This window comes from Sturnira hondurensis, unplaced genomic scaffold (genome assembly GCF_014824575.4).
Source record: "Sturnira hondurensis isolate 20B ecotype Veracruz unplaced genomic scaffold, ASM1482457v3 Scaffold0009178, whole genome shotgun sequence".
Lineage (NCBI taxonomy): Eukaryota > Metazoa > Chordata > Mammalia > Chiroptera > Phyllostomidae > Sturnira > Sturnira hondurensis.
Window position 1 is genome coordinate 926,026 of NW_028081809.1, and position 23,064 is coordinate 949,089.

Sequence of the window (23,064 nt, forward strand, 5' to 3'; positions counted from 1 at the left end):
TGGGCCGAGTATTGCCCCCCACCCACCCTTGTTCGGTAACAAAAACACAAACCCAGGCATGCCGCTTCACTAGGTAAAGACGTGCAGGAGAGTGAGCTGCTACCCTCCCCACCACAGGGTTCTGAGGCTGCATCAGCCCAGCCCAGGGGGTGGTGGGTCCTGACTGGCTCAAGTCGTGGCTGTGATACTAACCTCCAGGACAGTTATGGCTTAGAAATGAGACCTGTTGCTTCAAAATAATAAGGGTTGTTTTTTAGGGTGCACTTTGGAGGTGCTGAGGCTGGGGTGGCACGGGGGAGCTTAGCTGAGAAAGCAGAAGTGGGGGTGCAGCCCCAGCAGGTCAGTGTGTTGGAGGACGCCCAGTCCGATGGTCGACAGGACTAGCCAGGCCTGGCTCCCTCCTGAGGTCATGCTCTGCCCACAGGATCATGAGTCTCCTGCTTGAGGGGCTCCTTGTTCCCAACTGTAGCATAAATGTGACATGGTTGGCCTGCCAACAGATGACTTTGGTGGAACATTACTACTCACAAATCCTGAAGGAATCCAAATCGAAAATGGATCATTTTCCACAACAATCCACTCTACAATCAGCAGGAAGTGTCCGGCGTGAGTCAGACAACGTGCACGGGAGCCAGGGCTCCTGCTGGCCCCTGGGAGTCATCTGTCACTCTACCTGCCTACTTACAAGTGAAAGGGAGCAGGGAAGATGAACAAGGACATTCCCTCAGCAGCCAGTTACAGCCTGAACTTCAAGGCCTGAGGTCCCTGAATGGAGAAGAAGAGGTCAAGTTGACACTCTCCTGGGCAGCCCAGAGGAGACAGTACAGAGAGTGGGGGGTCACTGTAAGGAAAGGGGAATGTGAGCAGCCATCAGGGAGGCCCCACACTGAAAACCTTGGGTGGGGTCAGTGCTCCCACTCATCAAGGCCCCCCTTTACCAACACACAGGGGAACCCCACCATGAGTAGTGGCCTCTACATCGTGGACAGCTGAAGTCACCTCCCAGCACATGGCCTAAAGTGACCTGCTCTAACAAATCAGAGTTAAGAGATTCCCAGCAAATGGCATCAAAGGTCTTGAGAAGGTAGCACGGCTTTCCACCTATAGTCCTATGTGGAGGAACCTGCTCACAATCCCTTCGGGCAGCTGGAATTACGACCTGTCCCTCACCCTCCACCTGACCATCCCTCGGGAGAATGACAGGTTCATCTTTGGAGAAATTAACCCTGTCCAAAACAAAACACCAGGGCTGACCTGCCAGTGGAAAGTTACTCTGTGATCAGAAAAGCCCGTGGTCAACAACTCTGCTCATTCATAGTCAGCATTTACTCATGTAACTCATTTTGCTTCTACTGTGAACAAACACCCAAGGCTGACCAGGCATTTAATGAAAGCCTCAAACACAAAAGAAGAGGCCAGAGTACAAATCGGTAAATGAGCACAAAGGAAACAGAGACAAAGGAGAGACTAGAAAGGAAGATCTCAAAATTCACCACCAACTATTCCCCCAAAATAAGAGCTTCCACAACCAAACACAAGAAGTGATGCTATAAAAAAGGAACAAATCATTTAAAGAGCTTTTGAAAATCAAAAATATGACAACAGACAGTAAAACACAAGTCAAGAATAGTTAGAAGATAAAGATGAGGAAATCTCCCAGGAAGCAGACGACGACAACGTGGAGGTGGGGAACAAGAAAGGCTAAGAAAATCGGAGGACAAGGCCAGGAGGGCCAACTTCAGGACAAAAGCGTTCCAAGCAAGAGAACAGTACGACCAAGTGAAGAACACACATTCCCACATTAAAGGAGCCCACTGCACTCCCGGCACACTGAAAGAGAGCTACATGGAGCCACGCCATGACCTTCCATAACACCACTGCCAACGGGAAGGTCCCAGAAGCTTCCGGGGCAGAGGAAGAGAACACGTCGTTTATCAAGGGCGAAGTACAGAGGGGGTCAGATTCATTAATAACAGTGTTTGCTACTAGAAAGCAGTGGCATGATGCCTTTAAAGTTCTGGGGGAAATTTTACTTCCAGTATAGAATTCTACATGCAGACGAACCTTTAGTTAGTTGGATAGTAAACAGTATCAGACATGAAAATCTCAGAACTCTCAGAACGTTAATTCTCTGGTACCCTGTCTCAGGAAACTATGAGATATGAGACTGGTATGATGATCCTCATCTGTGTAAGTGTCCCCCAACACTCAGTGCTTAAAACAGCAATGCAGTCTCATTTTTATCTCACTCCCCTTATCTGTCAGGAATTTGGACAGGCAGGGACATGTGGTGATGGCTTGTCTCTGCCTCAGTGTCCCGGGTCCCAGATCAGATGACTGCGTCCGCTGGGGGCTGAAGGGCTACGAATGGTTAGCGACTCTCCACGTGCACCAGCTTGGGCTTCCTCCCAGTGTGGCAGCTGCAGCCCAGAACATGCCCGTGGGAGCTCAGGGTCTCAGAGTCAGGAAGTCGAAGGGACCGTCCTCTTCAAGCCTGACACTCTGGTGCTTCAGCCACATCGCGTTGGCCAAAGCAGTCACAGAACTACCCAGATATAAGGGAGGGGATCCATAACTCTCAGTGAAGAATTTGTGGCCATCGAGAATCTACAGCTCTTACCATTCATTAAAATCACATTTTTAAAGATTTTATTTATTTATCTTTAGAGGGGAAGGGAAGGAAAGAGGGAGAGAAATATCAGTGTATGGTTGCCTCTTGTGAGTCCCCTGCTGGGAACTGGCCTGCAACCCAGGCATGTGCCCTGACTGGGAATCGAACCGCGATCGTGTGGTTCGCAGGCCTGCTCTCAATCCACTGAGCTACACCAGCCAGGGCTAAAATCACACTTTAAAAAATACCCTATTTTGTAATTTAAGAGTGCGTTGAGCATCAGTTGGGTTTGGTTTCGGTCATAAACACAAAAATCCAGTAGGAACTTTATGTTTTCCACTAACTTATTTAATGACAAGTGTTTAAGAAGTGTAAGTCACTGATTTGCTCGTTCTCATGCCTAACTGTAAGTTTCTATAATACATACACCCGTACCACTGAGAAAACAGTATTTTGAGTTCAAATATGCAAGTACAGAAGGGACATAGTGTCAGTTTCCATTTCAAAAATGATTTTTATATTTAAAGTTTCTGGCTCAATCATCCAATGGTGCAGATTTTGAAAGTTGTAGGAACAAAATTTGGTTTAAAAACCTAGAATCTGCTTTAATTTTGTGACCTTATGTATTTTTAAAATAAAATCAAGAGAGAAAAAATGTGACCATTTGAGCACATTATTTAGAAAGATGAAGGTAAATAATGTAAGAATCCAGTGAAAGAAAAGGGTATCAATGAAGAGAGGGAGTGAGGGGTACAGCGGGCTCAGAGGGCTGCCTTCCATCACAGACCTCATAGTACGATCCGTATTAAGTACACTCACATCTAACATCAAGGAAAAGAAGAGTTGAACTGTAAAAGAGAAAGCTGCCGAACAAAACACATAGTATGATCCTGTTTACACGAAACATAACGTTCACACGTGTATATGAACGCATAGAAGAAGAACTGGAAAAAACCCTACAACACACTTATTAAAAGTGGTTGGGGGATCAAGCGTCCATCTACTGATGACTAAATAACCAACTATGGTCCAGCCACACAGTAAAGCATTACCCGGCCTTCCAAAGGAAGGAAATCATGAATTCCTTCTACAACATGGATGAACTTAAACACCCTGCTTAGTGAAATAAGCCACTCACAACAGGACAAATACTGTATGATTCCACTTATAGGAGAGACCTAGATTAGTCAAATTCAGAGACATAAAATAGAACGGTGGGTGCCAGGGGCTGGGAGGAGGGGAGTGGGGAATGATGGGCGCAGAGCTCCAGTGCGGAAACCTGAACAGCGCTTCGGAGAGGGAGGGCGGTGACGGCTGCACAGCTTTGGGCATGTACCCAATGCCACTGAGATGTACTCGTAAAAAATAGTTAAACTGGCACATTTTATTGTATTTTTATATTTTACCACAATTTAAAAAAATATTTGGGGAAGGGGTCAGTTTAGGATACTTTCAGGTTTTTCGTATGGTTTCATTCCCTGACAAGAGCAGGAGAGTAAGGACTCGACCTGAAGCTCATGGCTGGGGCAGAGAGGGAGCCTCGCCTCTGTGGGCAGCCTCGCTGAGCCCACACGGCACTGGGAGGAGCCCTGTGGAGGGTGAAGCCCTGTGCCAAGGAGGGCACCTCTTACATGCACAGGAAATTGCACCACATCTTTTCTTTCAGAGGAGAACCCTTTTCTGGGCTCTTATGTCCTGAGAGTGCCTGATCCTGTGCACACTTCCCACCAGACACATAGAGCACTCACAGAATTATGTTGCCTCAAGCCCACTGCCGGCCACCCACACACACATACAACACCTACTTCACTTCAAAGGCCTGGGGGTGGAGGCACCAGACACAAGAGGCCTCGCACTGCCTCCCAGAATTGGTAAATAGAGAAGCTTTATTTCTGGTCTCCTGTGGCATTTTATTTTGGCAGAATATCAGAACATTGAGAAACAGGGATCGATGTCCTGGAGCATATGGTAAGATCAAACCTGACAATACCATGTGAACTTTCAAACAGACAGCATTTTTAATCCTTTGGAAAAAACCATAGAAAATTGTGTGTATCCTTTTATTAAAACTCTGAAGTTATGAAGTCAATCAACAAGAAACTGGAAAGAATGGGAAAGGGTTGGTTAAGGTAATGGGATTTTGTTGTTCTTGTTTTTGTTTTGGAAGCAGGGGTGGGGGGGTTGGTGTCACACCATGGCCAGCATTACTGAAAACAACTCAACTGTTCCTCTCTCATTTAAGCCTTACACCAACCACGCAGCACAGATATCTTCCCAGTTCAATGGATGAGCAAATATAAGCTCAGTAAGGTAAGCTCACTTGCAGACCACCAGAGGAAATAAGGTGCCCGCTGGCTGTCTAACCCAGGCTGCCTCTCCCTCTGCTCCTAAGCAGGTTGTGCGGTTCACGAGAAAGTGCCCTCTTCTGCCCACAGATCGGAAGTTCGGCTGTTCCAATTCTGTTCCATATTCTAAACTGCAGCTCTCCAAATTGAAAGGGCAAAGAGGCAACAGCCCGGGAGCTAAACAAAAACGACTGAGGAAAATCGGAGCAGCCATGTGTATGAAGGAAGGAATGCTACAGAACTAAGCAGGACTTCTCTGCACTCTGAAAAATTGCGGAGGCCTCTGCACACACACACAAAACTGCACACAAATGTTATATCAGTTTTAGTCATAACTGACAAAACTTGGAACCAACAGGTAAATGGATGAACAGACGATGGTACAACCAGACAATGGAATATTATTCAGCCCTTAAAGAAATGAGTTATCAAGCCAGGAAAAGGTGAGAAGGAAGCTTAAATTCATGTTACTGAGTGATAGAAATCAATTTGAAAAATCACATAACATGTGACTCCAACTACATGACAATCTGGAAAAGGGACCACTATGGAGACCAGCAAAAAAGATCAGCAATTACCAGGAATGAGAGGAGAAGGAGAGATAAATACACAGAGCGCAGAGGACTTTTAGGGGGCAAAAATAATCTATAGACGTCACAATGGTGGGTACATGTCATCATACATTTGTTGAAGCCCCAGAATGTGCAGCACCAAGAGTCAGGCCTGTGTAAAACCCGGGCTTTGGGTGATTGTGATGTGTCTGTGTAGGCTCACCCATGGGAAAAAACTGTGCCACTCTGTTAAGTGATGTTGATACCGGGGAAGGCTGTGCACACGTCGGGCAAGGGTGTATGGGCAAGGTCTGCATCTCCACCTCGAGTTTGCCATTACCCTAAAACTGCCCTAAAATTATCGAGGCCCCCAAATATCCATTGATATTGACCATATTAGGAATTATAACAGAAAAAAGGTTTAAATATAATTAAATCATTTGAAAATAACAGCAATAAACTCTTTAAGTATTTTTTAATGAAAATAAGTATATTTTGCAAAACAAAAAGAAAATTTAGTAGGAAGAGTGGCATCGTCCTGCGTTTTACAAGTCCCTTTCACGTCTGCCTTAACAAAAACCAGCCAGACCCTCACCTGCTTCTGCCTGTACGCTGCCGGAACATCACACAGCTCGCAGTGTCCAGGGGCCACCCCTGTATAACAGTGAGGAAGTGAGAATGGGAAGGCCAGTAATATCTCAGTGTTGTCGTAAAAATAATAATGTTAGTCTGAATCCTATTTATTAATAGAATTCTGATAACTTTTAAATACTTGAAAATTTATGAACCTCCCAAAACAGTCTGGGCTATGGCCCCTGGTTCCCACTCTGAGAACAACGACATGATGAACTGTGTGAGAGAAAGGAAAGAGGAGACCCACTCAAGGAAAACACCACCACCTCACACACCTCACCTTCCCTCGGTCCCTCACCCCATCCCCAACACGCACTAGGTACTTTCAGGGTCTAAACCGCAGCTTCTTTTCCAAGGACACCCGACAGTTACTCAAGGTATCTCCTACCCTCCCCGCCCAGTTCATTCTCCAGAGACGAACTAAAGCTGGGCTAACTAGACGTGGGTGAGGAACTGGTATTTTTCGCAGGCGTTTTTAAGCTACAACTCCAAGACAGGTTCTCAGGGTGCACTCCTCTGACGGTCTGAGAGGGATCAGCCGCTCCGCAGAGCACAGGTGAAAGAGACCCAATGACACCCTCGGCTTTCGGAGGTCTGGGGCCGCCTGGCTGGCCACTGAGCCACTTTCCTCGTCTGTGAACTGGGGCAGCGCCAGACCTTCTGCCCACTTCTCGGGCTATCGTGGCATCGCATGGCCTGGGGACTGAGCCATCTTACAACCAAAGTCTGCCACCAGCTCGGCACCCCTGCGCTTGTAGGGGCCCCCGAGAGTCTGTGCTCCCCCTCCCCGCCCCTGCCACGCACACACTGACCTTCCCGGGGCGGGGACTGTGCGCCCTTTTCCCGCAGACACTCTGTCCTGCCAAGATTGCCCGTGCGTGTTCCCAACACAGTCACCCGGTGGCCCTGGGGGACTTCTTCGCCCAGGCATTCCAGTTTTTCTGCCTTCTCCCCATCAGGGTGGACACCGACGGTAACAAAGTTCAAACGCAAGACCCGCACTCCCAACACGACTCTCAGCTGAACGCCACGACAGCCGCGGGGCCAACCATCACCCGGACTCCAAGGGCAGGAGGGTGCGCCAGGGAAACCCCTGCCCGGTCTGGTGAGGTCGGCGATCTGCGACGCTTGCAGATCTTGGGAGGGAGTCAATCTCTGGCGTGGCGCACGCCATTCCCCGCCGCAAAAGAGCCAGGCGGTCTCTGCAGGGACGCAGAGGGACCTAGGGGACATGGCCTGGGGCGGGAGCTGAGGGAACAGGGGTGGTCGTCCTACCTGGGCCGGAAGAGGGGGTAGCCGCCCAGAAGCCCGAGCAGCTCGATCTTGAGGTGCCAGAACTCGCCGTCTAGGTAGCGGTGCAGGGCCGAGTCCCCAAGTCCCGAGTCCCCAAAACCCGGGTCCTGGGTCTGCTCCAATTCGCACCAGTCTCCCCGCGCCTGCTCTTTCGCTCCCCAGGCTCCGTACGCCCCCAGGCGGGTCTCCTCGGGGTCCTTAGTGCGGCTCACACTGGCGTTCTCACTGGTGCGGAGGGACAGCCCTCTAGCCCTGTCCGCCAGCCCTGGCCCCACCCTCCTCACCTGGTGCTCTGCGCGTGGCGCCAACCCAGCCCCAGCCCGGAGTGAAGAGTGGGTCAGAGCCGGTGGACTCAGGCAATGAGTGGTCTCCTCTCAGTCCCCACCGCCTAGCCCTGAGACTTGAGTTTGTGCTGTTGGTTCTCTCTGCTCAGATGTCTGTCCAGCCTGTTACCTGGGTGACCCGAGTCAAAGGGCCTACCTCCTGGGTTCTTGTCTTGCTCCCAAGGTAATAATTCCAGTGAGAGACTACACGAATAACGGAGATGAGATAGCAAGTTAATTTACGAAATACACTTGAGTAAAAAGCTGCAAGCAGGCACCCGGCAAATCGCAGTGTCCTGATTATCGCGTCTCCAGAAGTTATACATGCGCTTCAGTCAACTTCCGGACCTTGGGATCAATATGCAGTTACAAAGTCTTTCTTTTTCAGCTACTAGAGGCTTTCTGTCTTAGGAAAGCTACTCGAGGACTTCCCTGCTGTGCTATCTTTGCTTGTGATGTTCAGATCACCTGGCAATCTTATGTGATCCCGCTCAGGACTGCTGAATCGACTGGTGAGCTGTGTCTCCCTCCACTTCCCTGCCTTGGTTTACTCTCTATCCTGCCTAACACAGGCTGTCCTTGACTCTCTCAGCAAGCAAGTATTAGAACCTGAGGGGAGTGGGAGCAGGCAGGGGGAGAGGCTGGTCTGTGGACATAGGCACAGGGGGTATGTGGCTGCTCAGAGCTGACCTGTTACTAATAGGACCTCACTGGCCAGTCTGTCACCTGGCTTCCAAGAACCAAGATGGCCTGGTGCTTGCTCTGGCCCCAACTCAGCTGCATCTCCTACTCAAATCCTGGACACCCCCAAACTGGTCGTTTCAGGGAACTTGAATATGACCGTAATGTGGGAAGGCCCAAGCCAGCAGACCCACAGTCCCGGATAGCTGGGGGACCAGACAGGACAGGCAATGACCATGAACACTGAACGCATCTCCCGGGACCCTCTTTTTGTCATGTGGACAGTAGGAAATGAGTTACAGCCTACATGGCACGTGTTCACTCCTTCCCTCTAGCTAATTCTCGGACACTTCATTGATTCACTTTTTAAATATGCAGGAAAGGTTAGTTGTTCCCTTCCGAAAACCACTCCATGGGGGAAACAACTGGGGGTTGTGGTGGGGCAGTGGGGGTACAGTCCGCTCTCATTAGGTTACTGATGCCACGTGTATCAGTGTCCTATGGCTGAGTAACAAATACCACAAACTGAGTGGCTGAAAACAACACATTCTCTTACAGCTCTGGAGGTCGAAGTCAAAAAGGGGTCCTATAGGCCTAAAATCAAGGTGTCAGCAGGGCTGAATTCCTCCCAGAGGCTCCAGGAAATAGTCCTTTTCTCAATCTCATTCAGCTTTGAGAAGTCTCTGTTGGGTCCTGGTCCTTTGCTTCGTCTTCAAAGTGCATCACAAGAAGGCTGTTTCCCTTGCCCATCTTCTTCTGACTGAGACCTTCTGGCCTTCTCCTTACAATGACTCTTGTGATGATACTGGGCTGGCCAGGATAATCAAAGAGAATCTCTTCACCTCAAAATCCATAACTTTTAAAAAACTTTTTAAATTATTTATTTATTTATTAGAGAGAGGGGAAAGGAGGAAAAAGAGAGGGAGAGAAACATCAATATGTGGTTGCTGCTTATGTGCGCCCCCCCCCCCAAACGGATACCCTGGCCTGCAACCCAGGCATGTGCCCTGCCTGGGAATTGAACCAGTGACCCTTTGGTTTGCAGGCTGGCACTCAGCCCACTGAGCCACACCAGCCAGGATTCAAAACCCATAACTTAATTGCACCACCAACATCCCTATTCCCATGCAAGATAATGTACACATGGGGATTAGGATGTGGACATCCTTGACGGGCCACTGTTCCGTCTTCTGCACCACCTGTGCAAGTGCAAACACCAACCCATCACCCAGTTTGATGCGTAAGGGCTTTGTTTTCTCCCATAGTGGCAGCCTGAAGACAGGGCAGTCCCAAGGCCTAATTCAGTGGTGCAACCCCAGGGACCCAGCTTTTCCTTCCATTGTTCTGCTCCACCATCCTTCCTCAGTATTTTCTTCATTTTTTTAACTTGTCTTTTCTCAGGCATAAGGTGAGTGCTGCAGCTCCAAGCACACACGGTGCCCAGCAGAAGAGGCTTGTTTCCTTCCATACCAGTCAGGATGGGAGAGTGTAACAAGTCACAAACAGCCTCCCAACTGTAGGGTTCATAAAGACAAGAATTTGTTCCTCGGCCACACCAGTGGGGGTTCTGCTCCACGTCCTCTCACTCCAGCTCCCAGCTGGCAGAACAGCCACCACTGTGCGGTCACACAGGCTCTTCACGTTTGCAGCTGGAGAGGACACGTGTGCCTTCCCCTCACAACCCATGGGCCACAGCGGTCCTGATTCAGTCCTGATTCTGTGGGAGGAGGAAGGTACTGTCCTGAACACATCAGTAGGCCAACATCCAAATAATCTCTGAGCAGTACGAGCGATGACTAAATCCACCCTTTTGGTAGCCAAATATTAGTCTCACTCTCCCTTCCACAGGCAAAATACACTCTCTCCTCCCCAAGGGAGGCAACCAAATTCCCACAGTCACCACATCAAGTCCAAGGCCGCAGGCAGGTGCACAGTGGTCTCTGCATCAAGTCAAGATGTGCACTCCTCCTGATACAGAGACCTGGAAACGAGAAGACATAAGTCACCAAGTCACCTTCCAAGTGAGAAAAAAAAGCTTTGTCAAAAGCCACTGAGACTTTCTGGAGAGTTGTTTGTTACCCAGTTGTAACCTAGCCTATTCTCGAAGTCACTGGAAGAATGTTGCTCCTGAAATAAAATTTAAAAAAAAACAAAATATGTGCACTGGCTGAGGGCCTGTGAGGGGCAGCCAGGACTCGGTTAACCTGAATGGAAGGGGGTTGTTGATATAAAGTGGCAAACATTTGATAAAAACTTCACCAACAGATGACACACCCAGTGGGTGCATTGCCCCAGGAGAGGATGCTNTTACAACCAAAGTCCTTATAATACCCTGCTGCCGCTCTGCCACCAGCTCGGCACCCCTGCGCTTGTAGGGGCCCCCGAGAGTCTGCGGTCCCCCTCCCCGCCCCCGCCACGCACACACTGACCTTCCCGGGGCGGGGACTGGGCGCTCTTTTCCCGCAGACACTCTGTCCTTCCAAGATTGCCCGTGCGTGTTCCCAACACAGTCACCCGGTGGCCCTGGGGGACTTCTTCGCCCACGCATTCCAGTTTTTCTGCCTTCTCCCCACCAGGGTGGACACCGAAGGTAACAAAGTTCAAACGCAAAGTTCATTGCCCCAGGAGAGGATGCTGGTGTAAGTGTCAGCATTGCTTGTGAGCCACAGTTGGCTTTGCTCAACAAGATATCATGAGAAAGAGCCCTGGCTGGTGTAGCTCAGTGGATTGAGCGCGGGCCTGCGAACCAGAGGATCGCGGTTCGATTCCCAGTCAGGGCACATGCCTGGGTTGCAGGCCAGTTCCCTGCAGGCCAACTCCCAGCAGGGGACGCACGAAAGGCAACCATACATTGATGTTTCTCTCCCTCTCTCCTTCCCTTCTAAAGATAAATAAATAAAATCTTTAAAAAAAAAAAGATATCATAAGAAAGAGACAAGCTTAGAGAAGAACTGCCTAGTTTGTAAGCAGGGTTGGGAGGGAACAGAACCCACAAATTCAGGGACCCACAGATCCCTGGAAGCAACTGCTCAGTTGCTTTTGTCTCAGTGGGAGACAAAAATGTGATGCTCTGGGGGCAACAAAAGCCAATTAAAACTCAGGAAACTCAAATTCTACCCTTTGCTCCTTGTGACCAGGATAGAACCAAGAGTCTGACCTGAACCCCTATTAAGATCTCTGAGGAAGTTGGGGGATGCCCAGCAAGTCACCTCTCACTTCACCTGAAGCATCACTGCCTCAGCTTCAGAGCACAAGAGAGTGGCATGCACAGGTGCCTGAGAAGTGACGAGCACCACTCTGTTCACTGGCTATACCTGCACCAAGGCACAGGGAAATATAATTACTTTAAGTACCTACAGTGGGAAGGAAGGAAGGAAAAGAAATAAAATGTGGCTTCCCTAGACTGCCCCACAGTAGCCAGGACTTTCTCAGGTGTAAGTTATTAGAACCAATTTCAACTCTCTTCAACAAAGTGCAAATGTATTTGTTCACAAAATTTAAGGAAGGCTTGGACATCCTGATTGGGGAAGGGCAGGAATATAGCTAATGTCAGAAGTCCAGTAACTCTCTTTGTCCCCTCACTACTCTTCTCCCCCTCCTCATCTCCCCCCTCTCTCCTGCTCTTCCTCAAGTTCTCACCATCCTCCTCTTTTCCCTCCTCATTCTTCTCCCCCCCTCCTCCCACTCGCCTTCTCCTTCTCCTCTACCTGCCCCTCAATGCCTCCCCCCTCTTCCTCCTCTCTCCACAGCAGTCCACATCTCAGGGCAGACCTAATTCTTCCACTAGGCAGAAAAAGACTGGGGTAAGCGCCAGAGTGCCCACAACTGGACCTCAAAGGAAACAGAGAACCCAGCAGTCACAGGCCTCTAATAAGGCCTCCTCAGTGGCCTGGGGCTGGCATCTGGGTTTATGCCTGGCGTAGGCCCTCCATACAAGAATGAGGCCTTCAGCGGCTGCTGGCTTCAATCTGTGCTGCATCTTGACACTCAGGCCTGATGAAAGAGAGGCAGGCCCTCAGCTAGAACACTTAGAGAGCAGTCCCCCACACAGTGACTCTTTGCATCTTGGCATGACCCTGTGCATCAGGCAGTTCAGGTTTTTCGAGCCCCTTCTGCAGATGAGTTGCCAGCAACGTTAACTGATTTGCCCAGGGGCACAAGGCTCACTCACCCTGCCAGAGGACCAAGGGCTCACAAAGTTCAAGTCCTGCCCTACATCCTGCCCTTCACCCAGACAGGACTGGCCTGAGGCCTGGAAAGCTTTATGGACACTGCTTTTATGGAGGCTGGGGCGTGAACATCCCAGTCCAGAACTCTAGGTTCTGTGGTCGGGCACAGGCTGTCCACAGGGGACTTCTCAAAGTGTTTTGTAGAAATCACAGAGTTGTAAAGTGTCAGAGCCAGTAGCCCCTTGGAGCTTGTCCCATCAGTCCATCCTTTTCAGATGGTCCAGTAGGCCATGGCCTGTAACGAAGTAGTTCCAGGGAGGAAATGGGTGGTTTGGGAAGCTGCTTTATAGTGTCTCTATGCATCCCGCTACTCCCCAGCCTGAGTTCTTTGGGAGTCCCAGTTTCAGCACTGAAAGTCCCACCTCCCAGGAAGCTGGTCTCCAGCTCCTGTTTCTCAGGTGATCCCATCATGTGGACAATGGCAGGAGAATGCCTTTGGCCTACCACTCAGAGTTTCTGCTGAGGCATTCACTGTGGTCACTTTTTGCCATTACTTCTTGGAATATTTTTTCTGGCCTTCTTCTTTCGCCTCTTCTTTCTGTTACCCCCATAATGTGTATATTGGTATACTAATGGTATCCCACAGTTCTCTGAAGCTCTGTTCATTTTTTAAAATTTCTTTTCCTCATCTTCTGTAATCTATGTTGCTCTTCAAATTCACTGATTTCAAATTGACTGTTGAGCCTCGCTAATGAATCTTTAATTGTAGTTATTGTACTTTTCAACTCCAGAATTCCTATTTCATCTCCTTTCACATGCTACCTCTTTATCGATAGTCTCTATCTGATGAGTCATCATTATCACACCTTCCTTTAATGGTTCCCTTTAGTTCTTTACACCTATTTACCATTGCCACCTTGTAGTCTCTGTCTGCTAAGTCCAACATCTGGGCCTCCTTGAAGCACAGCAATGGAAGGGTTCAACCAATGTTCCAGAGACATAGCTGTAGGAAGACTCTGTAGCTACCAAGACAGGTAAAGTCTGAGGAGTTGCAGAAAGCTGAGGCAGGCCAATCTGGAGAGAATACAGGCAGCCATTCATCAGTGCACAGGCTGCAAGACTAAGCTTATGAAGAACTGAGTTGCCTCCAACAAGGAAAGACAAGGAAAAGGAAATAAATAAGGCCTCTAGTCTCTAGAACCATGCTCCAGATAGAAATGACATCTAGGTATCACTTGGGTCCTTTATACAAGTGTCAGGACAGCATGCACATTCTATCAAAGGCTCCTGGGGACGTTGTTGGGGGCGGGGTGCTGGGATCCTCCCACACCCCACCCTTCTTCCCAGGCTCTGCAATGATACAGAGTGGACACTGGGTTTCGACCACATGGCCATCTTCTGAGGTTACTACACTCTCAGATGAACAAAGCTTGGGGTTCTAAGATGGGGTTCTATATTTCCCTTTCTACATATCAACTTTACTGTTAATATTTCATAGTCCCCTAATTTACTCATCAGCTTTCTGTATTGATTGTATAATAAATGTTCAATTTTGTCCAATCTAGTGTGGCTCAGTGGATTGAGCGCTGGACTGTGAAGCAAAGGGTCACTGGTTCGATTCCCAGTCAGGGCACATGCCTGGGTTTCGGGCCAGGTCCCCAGTAGGTAGGGGTGTGTGACAGGCAACCACACACTGATGTTTCTTTCCCTTTCTTTCTCCCTCCATTCCCCTCTCTCCAAAAATAAATAAACAAAATCTTTAAAAATTTTTCAAAAGTCTTCAATCTTATATGAGGTTTCAGCAACGTGTTTAATATTGCTATTCTAAATTGCTCTAAATTTCCCAGGGAAAAAAAGATATCTGTCCATCTGTGATTATTTGCTTATGTCAGATAGGCAGAGCCTAGAGAAAATAATAATTTTTCTATTCTAAACACAACACCAGCTTAGATATCATGTGACAAAACAAGAGATCACAGGAACTGGTTGGAGAACCTCGTAACGTTATAAGACAGTGTAAGTCAGAGAAGCAATATGAAGACAAGGAGAGATATCACTGTTTTCATTTTAAAGAACAGGAAACAGATTAAGAGTTGAAGTCACTTGCTCATTTGCGGCTACTTGGGAAAGTTAAGATTGGAGCTCACGTCCCCTGATAAGACCTGCTTATCCTTGTTCAATAAGTTTGTCAAATTATGATGTTGGAATAACAAGTCACCATAAGGCCAAATACAAATAAAAATACTTTACCTACTGACCTTTATAATAATTTAGAGAATCTATTAGTCATTTTAGATAGAAACTTGAAATATTGAAATTTACAGATAAGGTAAATTACGGTTTTAAAGGAAGAGAGGGTCATAATCGCACATTTCTCTTCTGCCTGTCAGGGAAAGGCAGTCAGCCATCAGGCAAGGCTGGGTCGCCTGCTGGCACCCAGCTCAAAACAGCCTCCCCTCTCGTACCCTGGGGTGGGTTTGGGGAGATAAGAAAACAGAAGCATTAAGGCAACAGCAAGGCCAGAAATAAAACAAAGGGAGAGAGGGATGAATGAAGGGATGAATATTTAGCAGATTTCCAGGTATTCCATGATACTGCAGCACTGTCACCACAAGCCTGAGAACGAAAAAGAGCAGAGGGAGAAGATGAGAGAAGATGGCCGTTAGAGCAGCTGGAAGCTGCTGGAAGCTGAGCTGCTGTAAGGGCAAGTGCTTCCAATGAGCAACTTTTTAAAAAAAGTTTATTTATTTATCTTTAGATGGGAAGGAGAGAGGGAGAGAAACATCAATGTATGGTTGCCTTTTGTTCGTCCCCTGCTGGGAGTTGGCCTGCAGGGAACCGGCCTGCAACCCGGGTATGTGCCCTGACTGGGAACTGAACCTCGATCCTCTGGTTCGCAGGCCCACGCTCAATCCACTGAGCTACACCAGCCAGAGCTCCCGATGAGCAACTTTTAAGGAACAAACAACACTTTTGCCAGCATTTATAATGATTTGTGAGAATTGCCAGCATTTGAGAGTCTAGATTTTCTTTTTTTTTTAAGATTTTATTTATTTATCTTTAGAGGGGAAGGGAAAGAGAGGGGGAAGAGAAAGATAAATGTGTGGTTGCCTCTCGTTCGTCCCCTGTCGGAAGCAGGCCTGCAACTCAGGCATGTGCCCTGACTGGGAATTGAACCGAGATCCTTTGGTTCACAGGCCCGTGCTCAATCCACTGAGCTACACCAGCCAGGGCTGAGAGTCTAGATTTTCTTCATCAAAGTGTCAAACTATTTCTTCATCAAACTATTTGGAAATTCTTCACTTATCCCTAATGTGGAGAGGTAATGTGAAGTGCTTAGAAAAAACAGCATGCGAAACTTCCTTCAGTAAGTTCTTTCATACAACTTTGAACCCACCTATCTCTGTCTTTCTTCCACTGTCTTGCTCCGTACAAGGACAAATGCTTGGCAACCCCTCCAATTCCACACATCTAAAAGTAACAGCCTTCTCCAGCTTCAATGGCCTATTTCTGTCAATTCTCCTAGGCCCCCAAATTATCTTTCTTTTTTTTCTGACATTGAAGACATCACTGTGTCCTGAGAACTCTCCCTCAAGATCTGATTCCCTACTTTACTTTCCATTCCTTCTGTTTCCAAACCCAGTTTAAAATCTGCAAATTACCATTCTCTGCCTCTACTACCACTCCTCCTCCTGTTCCCAATAATCCCTGAACACCACCAGGCTAATTAACCTAATAGGAACATTAAGATGAACACATTGTGTAGAATAATGGCAAAGAACTTACATAAGTAAAGACAAGAAGTCATTGAGTAAACCAGAAAATTATTCCTAGGACCATGTCAGTTTTTCTATTCATGTTGACAATCCTAGTACTTATTTTTATGACTCCTACATATATCCATAGGGATTGGAATCAGGGCTTTACAAGAGGCCACTGAACCACTTTTTAAGGGGCAGTTTGGAAGAGCTACAAAGAATACATTCTCCATAAACAAGCCTGGAGGGCCACCTAGTAGCAGAATAAAAGAGGGCAACATTTTGTGGCTTCAATATTTTTTTAATTTTTTATTTATTGATTTTAGAGAGAAAGGAAGGAAGAGAGAGACAAACATCAATTTGTTGTTCCACTTACTGGTGCATTCACTGGTTGATTCTATGTGTCCTGACTGGAGATCGAACCCTCAACCTTGGCATCTCAGGACAACACTCTAACCAACTGAGCTATCCAGCCAGGGCATTTGTGGCTTTTAGAAAACAAGATAGAGCTGAGTGTAACTACATGAAGTCCTATATGCACAACATTGTTTGCTCCAAAAATACCCAGTTATCATCATGATCAAGTACAAACTCCTTAATCTAACCTTCAAGATTTAAAATCAAAACATCAAACCAGCCTTCCAAAAAGAATATCCATTGCTCCTTAACAAGAGTCAAGTTACTCCCTCAGTAACCCTGATATACACCAGGAATGACCTCTCCCAGGCCCTCCCCCACCCACATTCATCCCACTTCAGGGCCCATCAACACCCCCCTTACTCATGAAGCTTCACCTGACCAATAGGTCACATCTCCCCTCCCTCCTCTGGACTCCCCCAGCAGATAGTATGAGTACCCATTTAGCACTGAATAGACATACATGTATCTTCTATGACTGTATTTTCATAAGGATGGGATCTGTGTGAGTTAAGACAAGTTTGCAATTAAGTATAAATTCAGCAGCACCTAGTACGTGATGGACACTCAATGAACATTTCCTAATTGATGACTGAGGCATTCATTACCAAGCACAAGCTGAAACCTTGAGTTGGTAGGATTCAAAATACATTAACTCCTGTGATGGCTGGCAAAACATAACCCTTATCTAAAGAATGAACATCCTCTAAGCAACAAGCCCCGGAAATCAGATATTTGTGTAGATCCAGTTGGATAACATCTTGGAAGAAACTGTGGACTCTGAGATCATCAGTATCTCTAGAATCTGCTAATTGCCATCATCATCATCATATTTTAGATATTTAACTTAAAGCCCTAAGATAGCAAAACATCCACACCGCCTCTCTAGAGGGCATAATCACGTGACTAGTCCTTTAATATTTTACTTGCATTGTCAAGTGGCTCTTAAAACACCCTTGAGAGGTAGAATGAGAAATTATGAAAAAACAAGGGCAGGGAGTGCTAGGCCCACTCTTCCTATTCGCTCTTAGGTAGGAAGCATCAGCAGATTACATATTTCTTGGGCATCTGGCCTCCCTTACAAAGAGGTCTCTTTATTTTTTATTTTATACTTCCTGAGTATAGTTCCAGAGCTCCTAGTTCCAGAGCTTCTAGTTCAACAAAAAATGTTGAAAGCTGGCATTCCAGGACACCCACACAGATTTTCACGGAGGTCCAATCAGATCCGTTCGATCAAGCACAGAAGTCTCTCGGGTACTTATCCCTCGTGTATCGGACCCAGAAGTGCCCTCGCGCTGCCGTCACCAAGCCAAAAACCAAGAAGGCTTTTTCCTGGGTGGTTGATTAATTACGCCCTCTTTGCCATTGCATTATAGGTTGTGGGACTGAACTTTTCTGGCATAAGCTAGCATCTGCTTTCTTTTCTTACAGTGGATGAGGCTGAACAGAAAGCTGCAAAAAGTTGGGTGCATGCTCTTGAGGGGTGCTGGGTTCACCCCACCAGCCCATCTCCCATCCTCTGGGCTCCGCGGCCTCAAACAACGCCAGGGTCTGCACCCACAAACGTATTATCCTTCTTTCCATGAACCAGGCGTAGTGATTCTGATTCATATATTTGAGTGAAGGGGTCGAAGAGGCACCACTTTCAGATTAGAGGTCGAGGTCCCATTTTTCCGCCGGCTGGGGGGAGGGTGGTGGTAGTGGTGGTTTCAGGCTAAGTATTTATTTCCCACAGTGCCTTCACTGGGGTGATCCCTGAAAAATCTGGATCGCTTAGAAAAAGATCCTCTTCCGAGGCTTGAGCCAACATAGAAAAAGCTAACAGTGTGGCACCCAGCGATCAGATTGAATTGTAGCAACTCAAAGTGGGGAGCTGCATCCCGCGGGAGGGCGGGACTTAGTCTCCTGGCAACGGCTCTAGCGATTGGCTAACTCCACTGCAGCCAAGGCCAATGACTAGGTACCTGGCAAACGCTCGTCGCGGCGACTGCGGCTGCGCCGAAAATTCGAATCGGCGGCGGCTCCTGTTTTGTGGTGCTGGTGGGGGGTGCTGCTGGTGCCTTCTTTCGCCATGGACGAACGGGAGAATGTCTTCCAGTGAGTTCGGGTCGGGTCCAGTCCGGTGGGCGGCCAGGCGGGCGCTGGGGCACCTTGGGGTCCAGCTTGGGGGTTGCTGGTCCCGGCCCTCCGGGTCCTGTCTCCTCTGCCCCTCCCACCCGTTTCCTCGGCCGTTGTTTCACCCAAGCGTTCCCCATTTAGGCTGTGGGCCCCTCGGGAATCGTGGGCCGACTTTCGCTGTCTGTCCCGCGCTCTCGGCCCCGACCCCGCCGGGCAAGTCGGCGGGCCGCGGCCGCAGAGGAGGTTTGGGGGATCTGACCGGTTGTGAGGCCCCCAGAGTCCCGCTTATCCTCCGGTGAGGAGCTCGTTCTGGGCCTGCGCCGCTGCGGAGCAAAAACTCCCAACCCAACCCAAACCTTAACCTGCGAGTAGGTTTACTGAGAAACTTTCAAGGCCACTCATAAAAAAAAAAACAAAAAAAAAAAACAACCCAGCCCTGGCTGGTGTAGCTCAGTGGATTGAGCACGGGCCTGCGAACCACAGGATCCCGGTTCGATTCCCAGTCAGGGCACATGCCTGGGTTGCAGGCCAGTTCCCACGTTCCTGGCAGGGGACGAATGAGAGGCAACCATACATTGATATTTCTCTCTCTCTGTCTCCTTCCCTACCCTCTAAGATAAATAAATAAAATCTTAAAAAAAAATACACCGAAGGGGGAAATTTAAAATGGCTCTTACCCATCATCCTACAGTCAACTTTTAAAACTCTTTCAATTACGTGTACTTTAAGAATAAAAGCTACGCTTATTTCCATTGATGTAAGTCTGATAACAGTTTTTAAAATTCTGTGATCTATGACTTGGGCGATTTATAGTGACGGTTTCAGGAGCATTTAAAACGGTTACACCTATGCGACAGGAAGGAAAGCTGATGAGTTTTGTCAGCTCCAGGGGGATCTCACACTCTGGAATCAGAAGACTGAGGTCGTTAAGTCAAAACAGTGTATTTTCTCTAAGACTTTTTCTTCAGCCTTTAATCTAACATAACCAGCCAAAGGTTTCACTTTCAGAAGCTTGTTTTTCCCTCTTTTAAAGGAGAAATCAGGTATTTCGGACATTTTGACTTTCTGGAAACTAATTTGCTCTAATGAACTGGACGTTTTAGTATGGAATGTACATGGCCATGTTTCTAGGAAGTGAGGTTGGTAAAATATTTACCTTTGGTCTGACATTGTAGGGATTTATCTACTTTCGAGGGATGAGACGGATATTCAAAATTTAGAAGCAATTTTTAATTTTTAAAAATAATATATTTATGTAGTTACAAAGTATTCACTGTCTACTCTTCTGCCACCTCATACTTAACCATTTTTCAGGGTTTTTTGCAAATATAAATTTTTATTTAATATATTAATATATATATATATATATGCTTGTGTGTGTGCAATTCCTACTTTCATCTCTCATGGGATGTAGCAGAGTATATACTTCTTCTCTTAACGGTAATTCTACCTTTCAAGATTTCTCTGTCAGTACTTAGAGATGTTTCTCATTGTTTTTTACAATTGCGTATTTCATGTATCATGATTGATATTAATGGTCCCCCACTGGTGGATGCTTGGTTGTTGACAGCCTCTTGCCATTATGGATTGTGGGGCAGTAAAGAATCTAGTACCTGTGGTGTTGTGTACATACACAAATGTATCTGTCTTCTAGATTTCCAGAAGTGAGTTTGCTGAATCAAAAAGTAGCCCTGGTTGGTGCGGCTCAATGGATTGAGTTCAACTCCTGGTCAGGGCACATTAGGGGTGGGGACATGCTAGAAGCAACAGTGTATTTCTTGCCCATTGCTGTTTCTCTCCTTCTCTTCCTCTCTCTCTAAAGGTAAATAAATAAAATCTCTCTTTTTTAAAGTAAATTCATCTGTAGTTTTTGGTAGATATTACCAATTAGCAGGATTGAGAGCACTCTCACCTGTAAGCAAGATGTGAGACCACCTGTTTCCATTGCTTCACCTCAACACTGTTGTTACATTTTCCCAATTTGGTGGGTGAGAAATTGTGCCTCAGTAGGGTAGAGCCGTTGCCAGGAGACTAAGTCCCGCCCTCCCGGCGGGATGCAGCTCCCCACTTTGAGTTGCTACAATTCAATCTGATCGCTGGGTGCCACACTGTTAGCTTTTTCTATGTTGTCTCAAGCCTCGGAAATTTCTCATAAGAAATTTCTCTTATGAGAGTGGTTGATTTTCTGTGGAAATGCCTTGTGTTCATTTTTTAAATAGGTTGATTGTTTTTTCAATTTCTGGAAGCTCTGTTTTGTTATCCCAGTTAATCATTTCTCTTTCGACTATGCCTGGTGTTTTGTTTATTTGACACGACAAGGAGAAAATCCTGAGCTGTCCTGAATTCAAGCACAGCAAGGCCGGAGGGTAGAAGGAAGAGACAAAAAGGAGTTAGGTAACAGCTACATGCAAACCAGTGAACGACTGCTCATCTTCCTTAGTTTATGTTGGAATTATTAACTATTTTATACTTTAGCTGTTTATGAGATTATCTAAAAAGTGAGACCAGCCAGGTGCCATGGAACCCTAGGAACCTCAGCTTCTTGTTTAGACAGGAGCTTTAGAGAGTCTGCTAGTCCCATCCCAGAACCAACTTGAATTGTGCTCACCCCCATCTTCTTTGCCTGAAGATAATGTAAGCCTTTTCGGGAGGGCTTAGATCTCTCTCCCCCTGTTCGTAGTGGAAAAACACTTGCAGAACTCAGGGAGGAAGGACGTGCTGCCTGTAATTTAGGCACCATGACCCCAAACTAGTCATCTTTTTTGCTCGCAATTACCTAATAAAAAGACTTTTAGCCATGGAAGTTAAAAATTTTGTGTAACAGAAATACAGCTTTTTATTTATATGTAGTTGACTTGAGCTTTTCTTTCGTGGCTTCTGGATTTGGGGTCATAAGAAACATTGATTTCATTTGTATGCTAAGATGATGGATAGCCAGAAGTACTGCTTTAAAAAATTTTTTAACCAAAAATCATGTAATTACTCTGATAGCAAACCTTTGACGTCCTCCTTAGCTTGACTCTCCCTCACACCCAGTATGCAATCCCATCAGCAAGTCCCATTTCTTTTTCCAAAAACCCCAAATTCCACACTTTCATTGTCCCACCCATACCTTGTCACTGAAACTCTGAAGAAGCTTCCTAATTGGTTTCTCACTTCTCTTCTCAATTTCACCCCCCCCCCCCGCCTTCTACCTGGAGAGACTGAATGGACATTTTAAAGCACAAATTAAATTGTGTTGCCCTTACCCTTTTCCTAGCTCACCATGGCTCCCTGGCAGTGATTAAATGCCGGCCTTCAGGGAGTCAGGCCTTCCCTGACCACTGGATCTAAAATGGAAAGTCTTGTCACACTCTTAGCCTTGCTTCCATTTTTTTCCCCTTAAGTGCTTAATGTCTTGCACTAAACCTGACATTATCTTTCAGAGTTTCCTGTTTGTTTTCCCCACTAGCAGCTGACTACCTGTGGAGAGGTTGCTTTGCCTGGTTGGTTTTTTTGAAGTTGTAGTTGGGTATGTAGAAACAGAGGCAAGCAGGGTTCTCTAGGAGCTAGAGTTGCTGATTTATGAGCGTTCCCATCCTGTGTTCTTCCTCGGGGCAGTGTGTTCCATTGAGGCTGGGAAGCAGGTGTTCTGAAAACCCCTGTCGGTGGTTCCTGTACCTGCTCACAGCTCTCTTTTATTATTTTTATTTTATTTTTCAATTAGCTTACATTTAATCACTTTGTATTTGTTTCAGGTGTATAGCATAGTGGTTATACAATCATACTCTACAAAGTGGTCCCCCCAATATTTCAAGTATTCACTTGGCACCATATATAGTTATTAACAATATTATTGGTTATATTCCCTGTGCTGTACTTTACATTCCCAGGACTGTTTTATAACTGCCAGTTAGTAGTATATCTTAATCCCTCCCCGTTTTTCACCTAGCCTCCCAGCTCCCCTCCTCTTTGGTATCCAGCAGTCTGTTCTCTGCATCTGAGTCTGTTTTTATTTTGTTTGTTCATTTATTTTGTTTTTTAGTTTCCACATATAAGTGGAATTACTTGGCGTTTGTATTTCTCTGACTGACTTTACTTAGCACAATACCCTCTAGATCTACACATGCTGTCACAAATGGTACGATTTTTTTCTCTTATGGCTGAGTTTCCATTGTTGATCCAC

The 23,064-nt window shown here is 46.8% G+C and overlaps 1 protein-coding gene across 1 annotated transcript in view; it reads left to right on the top strand.

The window, feature by feature from the left end:
* The first annotated feature begins 18,763 nt into the window (after window positions 1-18,763).
* Window positions 18,764-23,064, top strand: part of BUB1 (BUB1 mitotic checkpoint serine/threonine kinase) — a 42,969-nt gene continuing 38,668 nt past the window's right edge. Inside the window, exon 1 of the mRNA XM_037056730.1 lies at window positions 18,764-18,878. Coding sequence (XP_036912625.1) covers window positions 18,853-18,878 — 26 coding nt within the window. The 5' untranslated portion in view covers window positions 18,764-18,852. The remainder of the gene's footprint in view (window positions 18,879-23,064) is intronic.